At 34.0% G+C, this 16,891-nt stretch overlaps 1 protein-coding gene and 1 long non-coding RNA gene across 7 annotated transcripts; one reads left to right on the top strand and one right to left on the bottom strand.

The window, feature by feature from the left end:
* Positions 1-318: 318 nt before the first annotated feature.
* Positions 319-16,156, top strand: LOC127065556 (uncharacterized). 3 transcript variants are annotated; one of them, XR_007782126.1, is made up of 4 exons: positions 319-398; positions 12,402-12,533; positions 12,686-12,873; positions 14,745-16,155. It is a non-coding gene; the product is annotated as an uncharacterized LOC127065556 (long non-coding RNA). The 3 variants fall into 3 exon arrangements; XR_007782124.1 differs by lacking the exon at positions 319-398 and having other exon boundaries at positions 12,111-12,533; positions 14,745-16,156; XR_007782125.1 differs by lacking the exons at positions 319-398; positions 14,745-16,155 and adding an exon at positions 13,074-14,398 and having other exon boundaries at positions 12,111-12,533.
* LOC127065541 (maternal protein exuperantia) lies at positions 4,838-8,621 on the bottom strand. Of its 4 annotated transcripts, none has more exons than XM_050998000.1 (6): positions 8,488-8,621; positions 7,042-7,348; positions 6,663-6,944; positions 6,378-6,570; positions 6,167-6,309; positions 4,838-6,105 (listed from the first exon to the last, which is right to left on the bottom strand). In XM_050998000.1, exons 2-6 carry the CDS (start codon positions 7,324-7,326, stop codon positions 5,794-5,796), a joined length of 1,215 nt encoding a protein of 404 aa, XP_050853957.1. In that variant the 5' UTR covers positions 7,327-7,348; positions 8,488-8,621; the 3' UTR covers positions 4,838-5,793. The 4 variants fall into 4 exon arrangements, with proteins under 4 accessions (XP_050853957.1, XP_050853960.1, XP_050853958.1 ...); XM_050998003.1 differs by lacking the exon at positions 8,488-8,621 and adding an exon at positions 7,800-8,054; XM_050998001.1 differs by lacking the exon at positions 8,488-8,621 and adding an exon at positions 7,807-8,054.
* Positions 16,157-16,891: the final 735 nt, after the last annotated feature.

The raw sequence follows: 16,891 nt of genomic DNA, 5'->3' as shown, positions 1-16,891 counted from the left end.
CAGAAGGTTCACGACGGACTGAAGTCTTAACTCGATGTTGAGGACGCGCAAGAATTCTCCCCCCGAGGCGTCTCCAGTAACGCCAGCACTATGGACTCTCCTCCTTTTTCTTTTCTTCTTCTTCTTCTGTTTCTGCTTCTTCTTCTTCTTCTCCTTCTTCTTCAGTTTCTACCTTGTCTTCCTTCATAGGTAGGCGGGAGAGAAAGCCATGGAACCGGAGAATCACCGGACCATCCGGAGTACTGTTAATGCATGCCCGGTGCCTCCACTAACGACCATCCTTTGCCTCCTCTTCGTTCTCCTTCTCTTTGAGCCATGCGATGCCCCCGCAACGTCGCTATTGTATCTTCACTGACCAGCCGTTTTCCATAAGGGCGACAAATGATCTCCTCAAGGACGTGAGTCTAGTTTACGAACGTACTCTAAAATTACTCTCGCAAAAAATCTTATAAAAACTTCCTCGAACGATACATTCAAATAGAGAATTTTATATATATTTGCAAAATCTACGAAATATTTTAATATAAAGATAAAAGATCAAAAGAAAGAATATTAGAAAGTATGAAGGAATATTCGTAAGATTAATCATCATGAAAAATAACTTATCTGCATATTCTTCTATCTTATTATTCGTATCCTTAATTTTATCGCAACGATGGATATTATAATAATCATCGATTCTTTATTACAAAGAAACGAGATTCCACGTCCGTTCGATTTCAAAGAAATAAAATAACGATGATCAATGCTAGAAAAGGTTTCCGTTCTGGGAGGTGCCGCGAACTCAACGGATCAAGGAACATAACGTGAATCTGATGGTATGCATAATAGGGGAATTGTTTAACCGGTTACTGACTTCTCTGCAGCGTAAATTTTAGGTCAGAGTTGTGGTCTCCTCGATTAAAGAAAAATATGTACCGGAAAAATAATCATTCGAGCATATGCATTTATGCGTGCATTTCTTTTTCGATTCTTTTCAAACGATTTTCGTGCAAGCTGTATATATGTATATATGTATCCTTGTATGCGCGTTACTTGAATCCTTCATCGTCATCGTCACCATGAACGAAAGAAATATTTTTTAAATGCTTTCACGCTTACGAAGTGAATTCCGAATATCCACAGGTGTTCGTGAGAAAAAACACGAAATATACGAGATGTCTTTTGAAAAAATTTACTCGGAATATATCGAAAGTTAATTGAATTCTCGGGGAATGTTAGCAATAAAATGATATTACTTTTTATAGGATTATACAAAATAAATAATGATGATTCTGAAATTTTTCCAAGTTGGCATCTTTTTTATTTCGAGATAAAAGTTATATAAAAGAAAGAAAGAAGAAGAAAGGGAGAGAAAGGAACAGAAACAAAACCGAGATCGTTCCGATTCTTTTCAATGACACCAGATGGTGTGACAAAAAGAAAGAAAAAAGAAGAGAGAAAAATGGAAAAGAAAAATATGAAGACTCGGTCTTCTCGTCGAAAAGAGGAAGAATAATTTGAGATTTGTCCCGGTCCCTTGCTGTACTTGTCACTGACTGAGTGACTGATAGGAACTCGCGCGCTTAAGCATGCTCTACGATGTCACGCACTCTAATCCGCAGAACGTTCCGCTGGATTACCTTTCCGTTATTTTCTGTAACGTCTGCCGTGCGCGCACGTGCCACTTATATTACCTTATGTAATAGGTATAACTTGTACGAGAATGTATACATATATATACGTTATCACGTTTATACGCGTACATTTGGTATATATAGGTATATATAGGTATTCACATATCCATATGTACATCGAGTCACATGGGTGTTTGTAATCCAAGTAGAGGAGATTCGTCGTTATGGATTAACGCGTTGCATAATCTTCGATGCAGAGGGTTGAATGACGCAACTAGGTCATTCTACCTTAGTAATGTTACCTTCGAGATGGAAAGGACGACCAACAATTATATACATACATATATATATATATATATATATATATATATATATCATAGTCGAATATAGATGTATATGCATATATAGATTTATATGTGTATATGCATTTGGAGAAAATACATTTCTTTTTTTCTATCGTTATTTTTCCCGAAGGAAAATAATGAGACGTCCCGTTATGAAAAATATTACGAGATAGATAGTGGTTTATCCGTCATTATTAAGATTGTAATTGAGGTAGAACGTTCTATTAATTTTGCTTTTTCATCTTCATTATTTTTCTTCTTTTAATGTCTACATTTATACACTGCCTTAGATATACCAAATATGAAAACACAACGGAGAGATAACAGCGAAATTAATCGATCGACCTTCTCTTTCGTTTATATCACTCTTTATTATTCTTTTTCGACATTCTCTCGAAGATATGTATCTATTTCCATTTTTTTTTTGTGCAAGCGCCACAAAACGTATACGATCATATATTTTTAGTCAGTTTATAAGCGATCACTTTACGACGTAGCGTTAAATTATTTTCTAGGAAAAGTGTCGCGTGTAATTGGTATAAATATTTCATGAGAATTCAAATGCACCGTACGCTTCATTCCGTTACTGGCATTTATCGTTTAATAATTACGCACCTGTGTCATACGTGTATCCAAGATGCCGTATATATCGTGCGATATTACGCAATAATAATTTAAAAAGACAGCTATATGAATAAGAAAGATAAAAATACCAATACGAAATCACTTGATACGGCTAGAATCGATTTTATACTTCAGTATCTTTCCAATTGTATATAAGAATATACAATGTAATCGGTGAATACGTTTAAATCTTGTTTCCCTTTTTTTGGGATTTTTTGTTTAGAAATACATAAGAGTAAAAAGAAACAATATTTATTTTATAGTCTCTTCTAGGCACTACATATCGATACGGCGGAAATAGAATTCATGTTTTGTCCGAAAGGAAGTCCCTGACAAAAGAAATATGTGTACGTCCAAGTTTTAAATGAAATCGATAATAGAATGGAATATGTTTCGTAAATATAAATCATCGATGAATATAAAAACGAAGACGTTTTTTTCCAGGAAGAAAATGAAATGCACAATCATGCTTCTGACTATTAATTAACGTTATTTTTATCGAAATATCAAAATGAATATTTTTATATGTTGATCTTACGATTCAAATATTTATGTAAAGTATGAATTTTTATCTACGACCTTGAAAATTTATTATGTGATTTTTTTAAAAAATACTTGACAAAAGACGGCCTGGAAGAAAAGAGGAGAAAGAAAAATAAACGGACACATTAATTCCATTCTAGAAAAGCCATTTCTCTTTTGAGAAGAACGTTTATCTTATTAAAAGATAACTAAAGTATAGAACTTGGGGTATAGTTTTTTTCCCTCTCAAATTCGTCCGCTCGGAAGCGTCTGCTTCCGCGAAGCGATTCGCGCGAAACGAAAGCAATTCTCGGCGTTAACGGGGTGCGGTCGGCTAGCATAAAGACTTTTTGCAATGAATTCATGACTTTCCGCAAGTCTCAGACTTCTATCTTCGTCCTCGGAATTTATTCGCGAATCATCATGACTGCAGCAATGGCGTCATCTACGTCTATACATCTATATACATACATCATACACACATACATACATCTATATATATATATATATATATACGATTGTAAAGAAAAACTTCGCATATCACATATTTTCACTTTCGAAACACTTATTATTGTTTAAAATTCTGAATAGTAAATTCTTTAATTCTTCTTATCCGGATTTTTGTTAAATTGGATTTATTTCTCTTAACATATAAAATTTATTTCCATGCATTTCTTTTCAGATAAATACAAGTTCTATATTCTACAGCTCGATTAATACCCAGTTAAATCAAATCTTTTGAAATTGTGACATGTGGCGTTTTTCCTTACAGCCACGGATACACCCACCCCCACACACGTACACACCTATTTTATATATATATATACATACACACACACATAATCCGGATGCCACTTCGCACGAACTAGCCAACGTTGCTAGTGTTTAAGATTAATGATATAATTATTGCCGTTGGCCGCACGTTACGCAGCGATTCGCTCTTTCACGTCACAGACCATAGCGGACGATAATGACAGAAACGAGGCCGACGAGTGCTTCGAGACGATAACGAACCGAGTTTTCTACCAACCATTCGTGTATATCCTACGTATTTCGCGAGTTTCGTGACTTTCGTTCGTTGCTTTTCAAAAGAGGCGCCACGACTTTCTATACTCGTCATATTCGTGTACTTACTAACAACGTAATCTTTTATGAAAATTTTTACCGAATCGAATGAGTGCTACATTCAAGTAGATCAATTTTTTTATTTTCTTTTAAATATAATTTGTCGTTTTCGATAGGATTCGAATTATTAGCGGAATCGAAGTTTCTTCAAAATTATCCATACTCCGATTGAATTTTGAGGTTATCAATATGTTACTTAAAGCGAAAGACAAATACGTCTTTTAATACAGTTTTACATTAACACGTGTGTTTGTAACATGTGTTTCGATAAAATAAATCAATGGATACATTTATCGAAGTCAGGTAAAAGACAAAATTTATGCTTGATTTTTGTCGCAGCATAAGCATGAGCATTGTTTTGTATATTGATATTTACTTATAAGAATAATTTTTTAAGACACATGAAAATAATAGGAATTTTCTTCTTTGTCAAATACAAAGCTTCTATTCGAAAGTTTTAGATTTATTACAAGAGTTATGTAATTGTACAAATAATAAAAATAATTCGTTTTATTTACGCCTCGAGGCATATCGACATGCTTTATGGAAATTTACCATAGCGGATACAACGCTTCGTTGCGAGAAGTATTCGCATATTTAATCTGCTTTTCTGTTCATTTTTGTTGTCGGCCAAAGAAGAATTAATGTTGAATTTCTTAGTTTAAAATCACGGTGGAAATGATCGAATTACCCTTTTTTATCTCCCCTTCCCTTAGTCCGTTATCCGGAAGCTTATCTCGCGTGTACCATATCGTTCCAAGAAATTACTTTGTATTTTTCCGTATATTACGATAAAAAATGGGAAGGTCCCGTTCGAGGAAAAGTGTTCATTAAAACGACGCCTGAAGTACAAGTCTTAAGTCTAAATCTTTATTATGCAATAATAATACAATGAGATATCTGAACATATAAGTAAGAACAACCATAAATCGTATTTAGATAAAATAAATTTTCATGATGTTACGAAAAAATAAACTCTATTATTTTCGGTTTATAGTTCGTTGATAAACATAAATTCTAACTCTACTTCTTTTGAAGTATATATAAAAGAAAAAAAAAAAAAAAACAAAACGAAAGTCATTCTATTCTAATTTGTTTAATAATCTGTTATCGTTTGAATGTCGTTCATCTTACATGTGATCAGTCTCTGTGAACGATATTATCCTTATTAGAATTTTAATCGATCTTATGATTAAGTAAAAAAATTATATAAAATTCAGGGATAAACTTCAACGAAGTGAATATTAAATAACAATTATGCCAAACAAACTAAAAATAATTAATTTGTTGATTACATACTTATGTTAGTCGACTGCAACGATATATCCCGCAGGGACATAGCTCTTTTTTCATCATAACAAATAAAAAAAAAAAGTAATAATATGAAATTGTAACTTTCATTTTTTTTAAGGCATTTGATTTGAACATTAACAGTTATGAATCTATTTTATCTTAGAATCTAATACTTTGAAGAGTTAAAGTCAATCATACATTGATTCGTCTAAAACTATTTTCAAAATGCTAGATTCTATCAACCAATATACTTCAACGTGTCAAGCTAGTTAGTCTTCTATTGAGACTTTACCATTTTCTGGTAGTTCTAATTTCGTATTGATAGGAGAACTGGATGTAGTATCAGGAGTTTCAGTACCTGAGTCACACTTATTATTATTTTCTCTATCATCTATGATCTTCGAAGACTCTGACTTCATGTCTTTCTTTTCGTGCCTTGTTTTAGCTTTTGAATTTTTCTCAGGATCAAAATAACTTTCCAAAACTTTTATTAGATCCTCTATTTTTTTGTCTTCTGCTGCAATTAGCTTCTCTTTTATTAATTTCTCTAGACCTTGTTTCTGACCATTAGACCATGCTTCCTGATATAAATTAAAGAAATAAATATATGATATTATACGATATCAATATATATGTACTAACCTGTAACTGCGAATACTCTATACCAGCTTCAGCCAATAGTCGACGTAAAGGACTCGCGTGTTGGCGTTCTTTGCGGCTTGCTTTGAATAATGGACCAAAAATTGGTCTCAAACTGTTTTGTCGCTCGAATACCACTTTCAGTTCTGTACAGTTTTATGTTTAATTTATGTAACGTACAAAACAATGTGACATTGTATATTTAAATACTTACTTGCACGTTCTTCTTCTTCAATATGAATAGGTTGAACAAACGGTTGAATAAATTCGATTGTACTTTTCATAGCTGTATCACTATCGCCACTTCCACTTGTTTCACCTACCTTTGTATTTTCTTGGAGACTAATATATTGTAGAACTTGTAAGGCCAGATATGCTCTATCTTTTGCATTGTCTAATTCTTCTGTCTATTAAAAGAGTATATAAAATCTTACTTTATCTTTAATTTAATGATTATTTAAAATATTATCATATATCTTAGCGTTATTAATAGTCTTACCCTCTTAAGTAATGTACGTGACAGAGTACGTAAAGAAAATGTACGTACAGAATTTGTACATTTAGCCTCAGCGATATTGAAACCATTAGCAAAACCTCTAACAGTTTGTTTAAATCTTTCCACAAGATTATACCTTTGTAAAGATTCAAGTAGCATAGCAGGAATAACCTTACGTGGTTCATGATAAAGCAATATAACTCCATCCGCTGCATCTCCTTTGACAGACTCTAACCAAGTCAAAAAGTCTGTTAACGCGGATACTTCACTCTTAGTTTTCAATACCTGAAGAAGAAGTTGTCAAGTTTACTCTTCAAAGAATCAATAAAAGAATAAGAAATAAGAAATGTATATTCTTTTTAGAATAATTATAAGAACCTACCTTGTTAGTTTTACTGTTTTTAAGCATACGGTATTTTCCAACAGTCACAACTCTCATGTTATGCCGCTTAATAGCAGGAGGATTAAGGTCCTTGTAAGGCATTACATATTGAGAGTAAGCAGAACTAGGTGTGTATCCAGCGATTTGACAAATTTCATCTGTCAACTTTTTGCCGGTAGTGTCCATATCCCAACCAACTAAACGATAATCTCCAGGCGCAATACCCATTGTTGGGGAAGATTGTTCCCCGTTTGTTCCATTTTCTGTTATAGTTGAAACCACCATATTTTCAAAATTTATAATTTACCTGAAACAAATAATGAAGTTAAATTCCCTTTCGCACTTTTTTTTTGTGCATTGTAATAGAAAGATTTTTTTTGAAACAGAAGAATCAAATCAAAACCAAACTTTCACAAAAAAGTAAAAAAGAAGCACGTATTTCGAAAAATATCATTTCTACGGACACGAGGAGAATAATTTAATATATTATCTTTCACTTACGTGAAAGGTAAAACACCGTGTAAATCTAATTAAAATTAATGTAACGGATACTACGAGAAGAATTAGAACAATGCTTTCCGTTTATATCTAACTCGACGTGGATTCGTAGAATCATTGGGTTTTTCTACAAGGGCGCGACATTTGGCTCTGTACATAGAAGAGCGTCAACAAATATACATCGACAAGGTCAGTCGAATTCCAATAGGCTCTTTTCTCGTGCGATTACTACAGAAACAAAGACATAACTTACGACTTACAACGTACAATTAAAGTAAACGGCGAAGTTTTCTATATTCACCGATCGTCAACGCTTTGTAGTCGCTAACTAAGCAGGGTAACCAATAATACAATGCTACCTGATAAAATATAAAAGAAAATAAGAGAAGATAGACAAAAGATCGGAACAATATAAAACGAAAAAAATAAAAACAAAGAATTCAACAAAGAAAATCCCCTTCTTTTCGATTGCAAAATAAAAAATGACGTTTAGTCGTTATCTCTCTTCTGCGAAGTAAATACTTCTCGTGTTTTCCTATCGACGATAAAAATAAAAGAAAGAAAAAAAGAAGAAAAAAAAAAAAAAAAGATCCTTGCGTATCTATCTGGATTGCGCTTTTGATATCACTGTTGGCAACGAAGCCAGCGAGAACGACAACGTCAAGAAGGATGACGATGATGTTCGCGCGCATAAAATCAAGTTCTTGTTGTAATACTATCGTAGAAAATAGCAATGCCGTCATCGTGGTTACACGTGGTCGTGTCGTTACGAGGAAAGCGAAACGCTCGTTCGCTTGAACGCGCTTTCCGTATTTGTACCTGGCGATTTCCGCCTACGCGGAAAGCGAATTCTCGATCCTTCTAAACGTCGACTATATGCCAGAGCGATATTTACCGCGACACACCGTTCGATTTCTCCGTTTTCTTTAGCGTCTCAAGTATACTTACTTCTTTTTCTTTGTTTTTTTTTTCTTTTTTCTCTTTCTTTCTCTCTCTCCAAGTACTGCAGGTAATGGCCCGGATAAATGTGTACTGTCACTTATCAGTTTCACGAACGTTACTGAAGGGTGAACAGAATTGAACGCACGTGTTAAGATTAGCGAGCGAACCGCCCATCGATCTAAGCATGCGCGTTAAATCTCTTAATCACGTGATCAATCTGACGTCATTCGATTCTACCGATACAAAAGTGCTCGCATCGACGTTCGAGAGTCTAGTCTTGCATGGTTTTACTTCGAGTATATTTCCTGAGATTTTTCTTCGTACTTAATTAATTTTTTCTTTTCTTTTTTTTAACAAGTAGCTATCAAACGTTATATATTATCTATTTATGATAAGTATAAGAAAAATCAATCGTGTCTATCGTTGTCAGACAATTCGATAGAATTTTTACTATTTATGATCTTATACAAGTAAATAACGTAATTATTATATTTTCGGTAAATAATATGGTGTATATGTATATATATATATATATATATTAATAATGATACTAATATAAATTATTTAATTTAACTTTTAAACTTTTATAACCGATTCTCGAACATAACTGACGACAAAAGGATTGATGATAGTGTACACAAGTAGATACCGGTTATCTTATATTTTTACATAAAATTTAGCTTACTTTGTCGTACATTGTAAAACTGAGTCAGATAACAAAAAGTAATAAGAATATTTATCTAATTTGATTTGTTTCAGTGACTAATAACTGTAGTAATTTATATGCTTTGTTCGCGAAACAAAGTAAGTATGTTTACTTCGACAAAATTTTCTATTAGATTAGAAACGTATAAACTTGATTTGTGCTGCCAATCGTATCTCATCTATACTTTCTTATGTTTCTCCTTTGTGAATTTTTTCTATCATATTGAAATTCTCTGCTGTTTATTCGTCGATCGTTAAATTGCAAGAGTCGCGATATTTCTATGTCTATATCTTTTGTGTCTCGTCGCAAAGAAAAAATTTATATTTATACTCATTCGAAATGTATACATTGATATATATTGAAAGACTAAGAATACTCAAGAAGAATTAATTGAATAACAAAAGTAAAAAGAATCATTTCTTTTTTGAAAAGTTTGTACGTTTCTGAATTAGATAATAGTTATACGAAAGATTTTGCTCTATGAAAATATCAGTTTAAGTTGAAAGGGATCAATACCGAAAGGAATATTCTCTTTCTCTCTTTCTCTCACTCTCTCACCCTCTCTTTGTTGCGTTTCTTACATTTTGTACATTTATATAGAAAATGTAAAATGTCAGCAACAGATCCCCCATACAGCCGAGGTATTGAGCGATAGAAAAATTCTTGAGTATTTTCGATATGAATTTTTACGATGAAAACAGTTCACGATGTGCTAGCGATAATAAATAATCGAGAATTACTCAAAACAATCTGAATCATAGTTAAGTCACGTTTTTATTATTCATTATACTAGATATCAATTTTTTCGGATGATTTAAATCGAAATTTTTATTCTGGAAGAAAAATCAATAACGAACTTTTAAAATATCAATGATCGATAACAATTGTTAAATTGAAAATAATAATAATAATACAACGACATAATCAATTGCTAATTGAAAACTCAATCAACGAATAGCGTATAAATCAATGTATATTTTTATGAGTATTGATTGAAAACATGTGTGTACATGTACAATATATATTGTAACTTTATGCGTATTAGAATCTTTGAGTAAGCGTAAATGTTATCGTTTGCCCGTTACTTATTATTTGTTTCTTTTTTTCCTTGAACCAGTTTGTATTAGTAAAAGAAACGCGTTAGTGCGCGACATATACAAAATATCACTAGTGATTATCAAGAGTCATGCCTCGAGAAAGCTCGTTTCTCGCTGTATATTAACGAGCGTCAAGTAAATGTTTGCTTCACTTTGTAATGTCAAACTACACGTGTATGCTTAGTGCATATCATTTATTGCGCTCGTAACGTTTTCCTTTTTAGCGAATTATTTAATAAACGGAATAGAAAATCATACAGGATAGTGACAAACGCGTTGAGAAGAGAATGACCGATGAGTCTTCGATCGATTTAATTAATCAAAAGATGTAATAGTAAATACGAAACATTCTGATTGATCGTTCCCGTTCGATAGGTTGAATTCTCAAGATCGTATTTTCGATAAATTTTCATAAGATTTTGGTTTTCGCATGTGTCGCGATCGTAACGCAAGTTTATCGATAAATTATACAAATCAATACTCTTGGGAGTATGTGTCGATCGATAGGGTTGGTTAAGGTTTGGTATTTTGCTACGTGGAAACGTTCGAAGTATGTACATATATACATATGTATGTCTGCAAGCTGCAGACGAAAATCCGTAAGAGAACAGCTGGTTTGGCCGAGATAATCCAAAAGCACGGAACTGGAAATTCGACGCGTTAGAGACAAAGAAACGAAGGAAGGTGGAAGGATTCTAGAAAGAAACCCTTATTTTTACCGACACGAGTTCGTGTTTTCTTTACGTCATTCCACAGTTTCCTCGAACCTTTACGATACGATGGGACTTCGATTTTCGAAGTATATCTTATATAAGAGAACTTTTCTATCGTACTGATAATGTGCATCGCAATCTTTGCGTTTTCTTTCACGCGTATTATCGATTCCAAGAATTTCAAGATAATTTTATATTTCGCACGAATCATCCGAAGTATATAAGTCGTAAATTGATAAAATATTCTCTTAGAAAATTGTATAGAGATTACGAGGTAATGGATCATGCTAAAATATTGAAAGAATCTAATCTCTCTGCTAACCGTGTTCATTTATCAATAGATTTACAGTTGGCGTTTTAACATGGCGTCGATCTCAAATGCACAAGCATATAAAATTATTCAGACGAAAGAAAAAAGAAAAAGAAAGAAAGAAAAGAGAATATGTAGACATACATTTAACAAGGAACGAAAGTGTAAGAATAAGACGATAAAAAAGGAAGATAATGAAAGTTACGTACTAGGTAAATCCAAAATCTCGTATCTGCTCGAAGTTGAGAGAGGTTTAGCCGTGAATTTTGGCGAATCGCGAGGTTCTCGAAGGATCGTCTTGAGAAGAGGGGATCATCGGCAGATAAAAAGAGATAAAAGAGAACAGACACGCGAGTCCTTCCGTGTTGTGGAAAACTACGGCTACGGTGTATGGCTGTGCAAAGAAGAAAAAAGGAAGAGACTTAGGCGTTTTCCTCGACCTCGTTATTCTTCTTCGTGGTCTCGACTTCGTGACCGTCGTATCGTATCGAGAACGAAAGACGAACGGCTGCTAGGATGGATTCGACGTTGACTTGTTTTTTTTCTTCTTTTCGTTTTTCTCTTACATGTATACATCCGTATATACGTGTGTATATATATATACGTATACGTATATGTATGCGTAAACACGTCTGTTATCTTTTGTCTTTTTCTTTCTTTCCAGTCTTGTCTCTTGGCAGTGCGATACGCTCGCAAACTTTCTTCCGTCTTTTCCGTTCATCCTTCCTCTCCCGCTCACATCCCTTCCTCTTCATTCCTTTTCCCGTTCTCTTTTCGACGATCGACTTTTCGCGCTTCCATTCGCTCGCTCACGTTAACTGATAACGAAATGATGTTTCTGAGAGATTCATACTCCGTTTCTGATTCGCTAGTGCAACGTTTTAATTGATAAGGACGTTTGGTTAGCTCGGTTGCTTCTTTCACTAGCAGGAATCTCTGCTGGAACACCTGACGCGTTTCCGCGTTCTTTCTCTTTCTCTCTATATTGAATTAAGAGCGGTCTCAATGTCGACATACCCTTTTGCACTTGGAGATTCACTCGAATGGGTTTAGAGAAGTAATTGGTTAATTCAATAAACGTCTCCCTTTTGCAGGTAGCTTGTGTATTTCAACGGAGAATGCGTTTGAGATACTACCGAATGTTTTGAGATACAATCAAGTAGATACGAATCTTGTATCTCCCATTTGGATGCACGTTTCCTATTTACACGCAAGTAAATGCCTGTGTAAGTATTTACGTATACAAATGTAGTAACTACGTATACGCTATGTAAAACATTGCTGTTCGCCATATTGACCGCTACGACACGTTTCCCGATGCTTTTAATCAAGTGGAAATGCTTTCCAGTACGCGTCTTTTATTTTTTTTTTTTCACAGGAAAAATGAAGTCCATGCGGAGTGGACGTGTGTTGTGGATTAAATGAATGATCGTTACTACGTGAATGCCATGTCGATACGATAACGATTCATTGAAAACATCGACATCAAATCTATTCGTTTTTATCAAGCTACATGTATTTACTCCCTTTAATGTTGTAGGGATTACGTGGGAAAAGAAAAAAAAGGTATATTTTATCGGTTATAAAAAATTAAAAAATTGATTTAAATAAGTACGTATGAATAATTTAATTCTAAATAATTAAATAATTAGATTTAAAAACGAAATAATTTTTAATAGAAACCATTCAATGTTCTTAACGTTTAAAGTTAATTTTGATAAAATGACTAGACGGAAGATTATGTTTCTAAATTATGTTCTTTTTAGATCTTTTATTAAACTTCGATGTCACTATGGAATAGTGTTTCTCCAAAGTAGAAGTTCCTTTAAGAAATCATGCTATTTTTAACGACGAGACATGGAAATCGTCATCGCTACTGTCCAAGTTTTTTTATCTTTGCAAAAAATATAGTTTCCCGGTTAATCGAATATCATTTCTACATAAACGTATCTATTTTTATTCGAACAAGAAAAAAAAGAAAATAAGTATTTTTTACACGTTTGGTAGTCTATCAACGTTTCTTATAGTTACTTCAAGGATGACTCACTTTGCATAATTCGACTATTTTTATATTTTACGTTTTTTTCTCGTTCTCTTCGTAATATCTTTGGTCGTTCTCTTTATTGTTTTCGCGTATCGATTTAATTCGATATTGTATACGATCAATTATCTATCCCAATACTTTTTGCGTTTCATTTACTCTTCTATTCGTGCTCTATTTATATTATATGCGCCATCTAAATTCTGATTGTGCAAGTAAATCGACGGAAAAAGTATTGACCATGATAACGTCTCTCCTTCAGAAAGTTTTGATCGACTACCGTTCATTTATTTTTATCACATGTGTGATATATGCATATCACATGGCATATATATATAGTTTATATAAAACATATTGATTTTCCACGAGTTCAAAGAACAAAGCGTAAAGGGCCGTCGGTTATTATTATTAACAAAGGACATATTCGACATTCGCAAATAGAATTGCATCGGTTTACAGACTCGAACGTTTCGGTTTGCTCTCTAAAACGATAGGAAAGTTCGTTCGGTATACATATAGTATAACGTGTTCTCCAAGGAAAGGTTCGCCATTCCCTTTCTACGAAAGTTGCAGCAATCTTTCGAATATTTCGCCTTCTCTTTGCACGTTAACGTTCTGAGAAGGGCGAACTTTCGCGGGTAAGACATCCTATTCCTAGATGGTTATAACTTTCTGGTGAGAATCGTTTAAGAAATTTTTGAAACTCAAATATTCAGATGTAATAGAGGAGTTTCATTCGTTTCATTGAATTATAATATACACGTAGATAATACTTGAGTTCTAAGAAGATATTAATAGGATGAAGTAAAGATATTACGTCATTGATTATTATTATTTTCTTTTCTTTTGTTTTCTTTTTAATTCAACATTACATTGAACGTAGATTCGAGGTTTAATCCAACTCTTACGTTATATTGGAATCATTAATAATAATAATAATTAAAATTTTCACGGAGCGTCGTCGATCTTTCAAAGCACGTAGTCTTTTCACAGAAGCATGCTGCTTGTACGGTAGCTGGTCAAACGGCTTCGGGTCCATTGAGATTTTCGATGTATGTATACAAGTCGTGTATATGTACGCTTTCTCGCATTCCTCTCTAATGTGATTATACACGCCTATATGTTGCACGATAAATTTGTTACTCGCCCGGTGAGTTAGACAACATGCCAGGCTACTCGGTAATACGTGTTGCAGAAGTACCAGGCGCATTCTCTACTCTCGAGAGTTTATGTTATAATTCAATGACATCATTTTCGTCGAATGAATTCTATAATTCTCATTTAATAACGTTTACTTATTCATGCTTGTTGCGGCCGATCGTGCAAACATTTGAAATGAATTTCTACTGATCTCTTACCACGTCGAGAAGCCTTAAAATGTATTTTCTCATTTTAGAAAACTGTAAAGTCGGATTACCGTGAGCGATAGGCAAGTGCTTTTGAATTATCCGCGTACACCTCCCGCGCATACACGTCTTAAGGATGGGTGAAGCAGGGTGGAGAAATTTTCAGTGGGATTAACGGCTTTCAACAAGCTACGAGCGCTTTCCATTTACTACGCCGAGACGACGAATGACAACTAATTTCGCCACACGCGCCTTCCATTAGCCGAGTTGTGGCGAGAAATCTTGACTACGTTTACCACAGTTGAGGGTTTAGAGTTGCTATTCCTTTAGTGACTACAGCTTGTTACGAGTTAAGCTCTAAAGCGCCACCAATTTTTAACGTCGACTGATGGGATAGCTCGAAAGGATGAAGAACACTATGGACACGCACGAGCTTATGACGCGTTCCTATTGTCCTTTTACCACGTCGATGAATTATCTAAATTTAAACAACAACAAGAAAAACAGGAAACGTCTTATTCCTTACGATAATCGTTTTATTCTCCGAGATATTACGACAAACCATAGTTCAACGACTGTCGATTCAATTCTCTTTCCTGCTCGATTAAGATTTGTTCGTTATCGTGTTATAATGTAAAGTAGTTTTGAAAATAGCACAAAAATATCATAGAACTTTTTAATTCTTGTGATACTGATTAATTTCAAGTGATAGGACAAACGAGTGAATTTGGTTTTCTTTTTTCCTGTAATCCATTAGAGATTCGTATGTTTGTTCTCTATGATAAAAAGTCCGTATTTGTTTAAGATTAAAATAATCAACGTTTGCAGATATTCTAATGAGTTTTAATAAAACAGTTGAATCCTTAGAATATCGAGTTCGTCGAAAAAGATTCAGAATTAGAAAAAGGATTCTCGATTTTAAGATACATAAGACTTGATAAAATAAATTTACAGAAAATTTAAATAAAATATGAAATAAGAATAGAGTAAATGATCCTTTTTGATTCATAACTATAGCAACCGTAAGAATGAAAGCTCGTTAAACTAATTATACACTAATTATAGTAACTGTGACGTTGTTAAGTTCTCTTCTTGCTTTTTATTCTTCCGTTACGTCTCAACCTACGTATAATTTCTTCGGTTCGTCAGGTTACAACAAAAGTATTGAAGACGTCGTTATCTCCTTCGAGAACAGACCATAACGTTATTTATATATATATATATTTATACAATGTACATGTATATATGTTTATCTCTTAAAATAAAAAATAGAAGAAAAGGAGAGAAAAAAGAAAGATTCGATAATATCGCGACTTCTCTTCTTTTTCTTTTTCTTCCAGTGGCTTGAAAATACGACTCAACTACTTGAGAGAACGAAAGGATCTATGTATGTGTGTATGTAGGTAATTATAACGGTACGTCGTTGAAGTAGACGCGTTTAATGGTTATTACCCAAATACGTTATAAATTATGGTCCATCCCGGCTCATGAATAAATCCGCCCGATTATATTCATTTCCATATGCGGATTAATTAATTAGCAGTGTCGTGCGTTGCAACACGATAATTCGATGCGGAAGGAAGTATAACGTGGTAATAAGAGATTTACGGGCGTTATCGTCCGAAGTGTCATTTACTCTATTTGCAGAATACGTTTGGACTGTCGTTATAACAAAGATGAGAGAAAGAGAAAGAGAAAGAGAAAGAGAAAGAGAAAGAGAAAGAGAAGGAGAAAGAGAGAGAGAGAGAGAGAGAGAAATAGAGAGAAGTGTACTCGAGAAAATTTTGTTTTCGTCATCCCTCTATTTCTACTTCTCTCATCGACGTACTGACCTAACTACTCTTAGTTGGGTCTCTCACATTAAAGAGAGAGAGAGAGAGAGTTCGTTACATGCGTCCTTTCTACCCTGAAATCGTGTTAGGTTCCTTCACCGACGTATCGTTGGTTCAATGTGGAACAGCATGTGTATTTTATGCGCATGATTACCAGGTACGAGGTCACCGCAAAAATCCCGAAGCTGCGAGCGTAGTAGTGATTCTCCGGATTAGCGGTCAGACGCCCACACCATCAATTTCTCCTAAATTCTCTAGTTTTCCGTGACCATGTGTTAGATTTGCTCTCTTTCTCTCTCTCTCTCTCTCTCTTTTTCTCTCTATCATACGATTTCACAAGCGTGTTTATTGGCGCGTACAGTTCT

The sequence above is a fragment of the Vespula vulgaris genome, chromosome 8, assembly GCF_905475345.1.
Source record: "Vespula vulgaris chromosome 8, iyVesVulg1.1, whole genome shotgun sequence".
Taxonomy (NCBI): Eukaryota; Metazoa; Arthropoda; class Insecta; order Hymenoptera; family Vespidae; genus Vespula; species Vespula vulgaris.
Note: the sequence above shows the minus strand (reverse complement) of the source record. Positions and strands in the feature narration are given on the sequence as shown.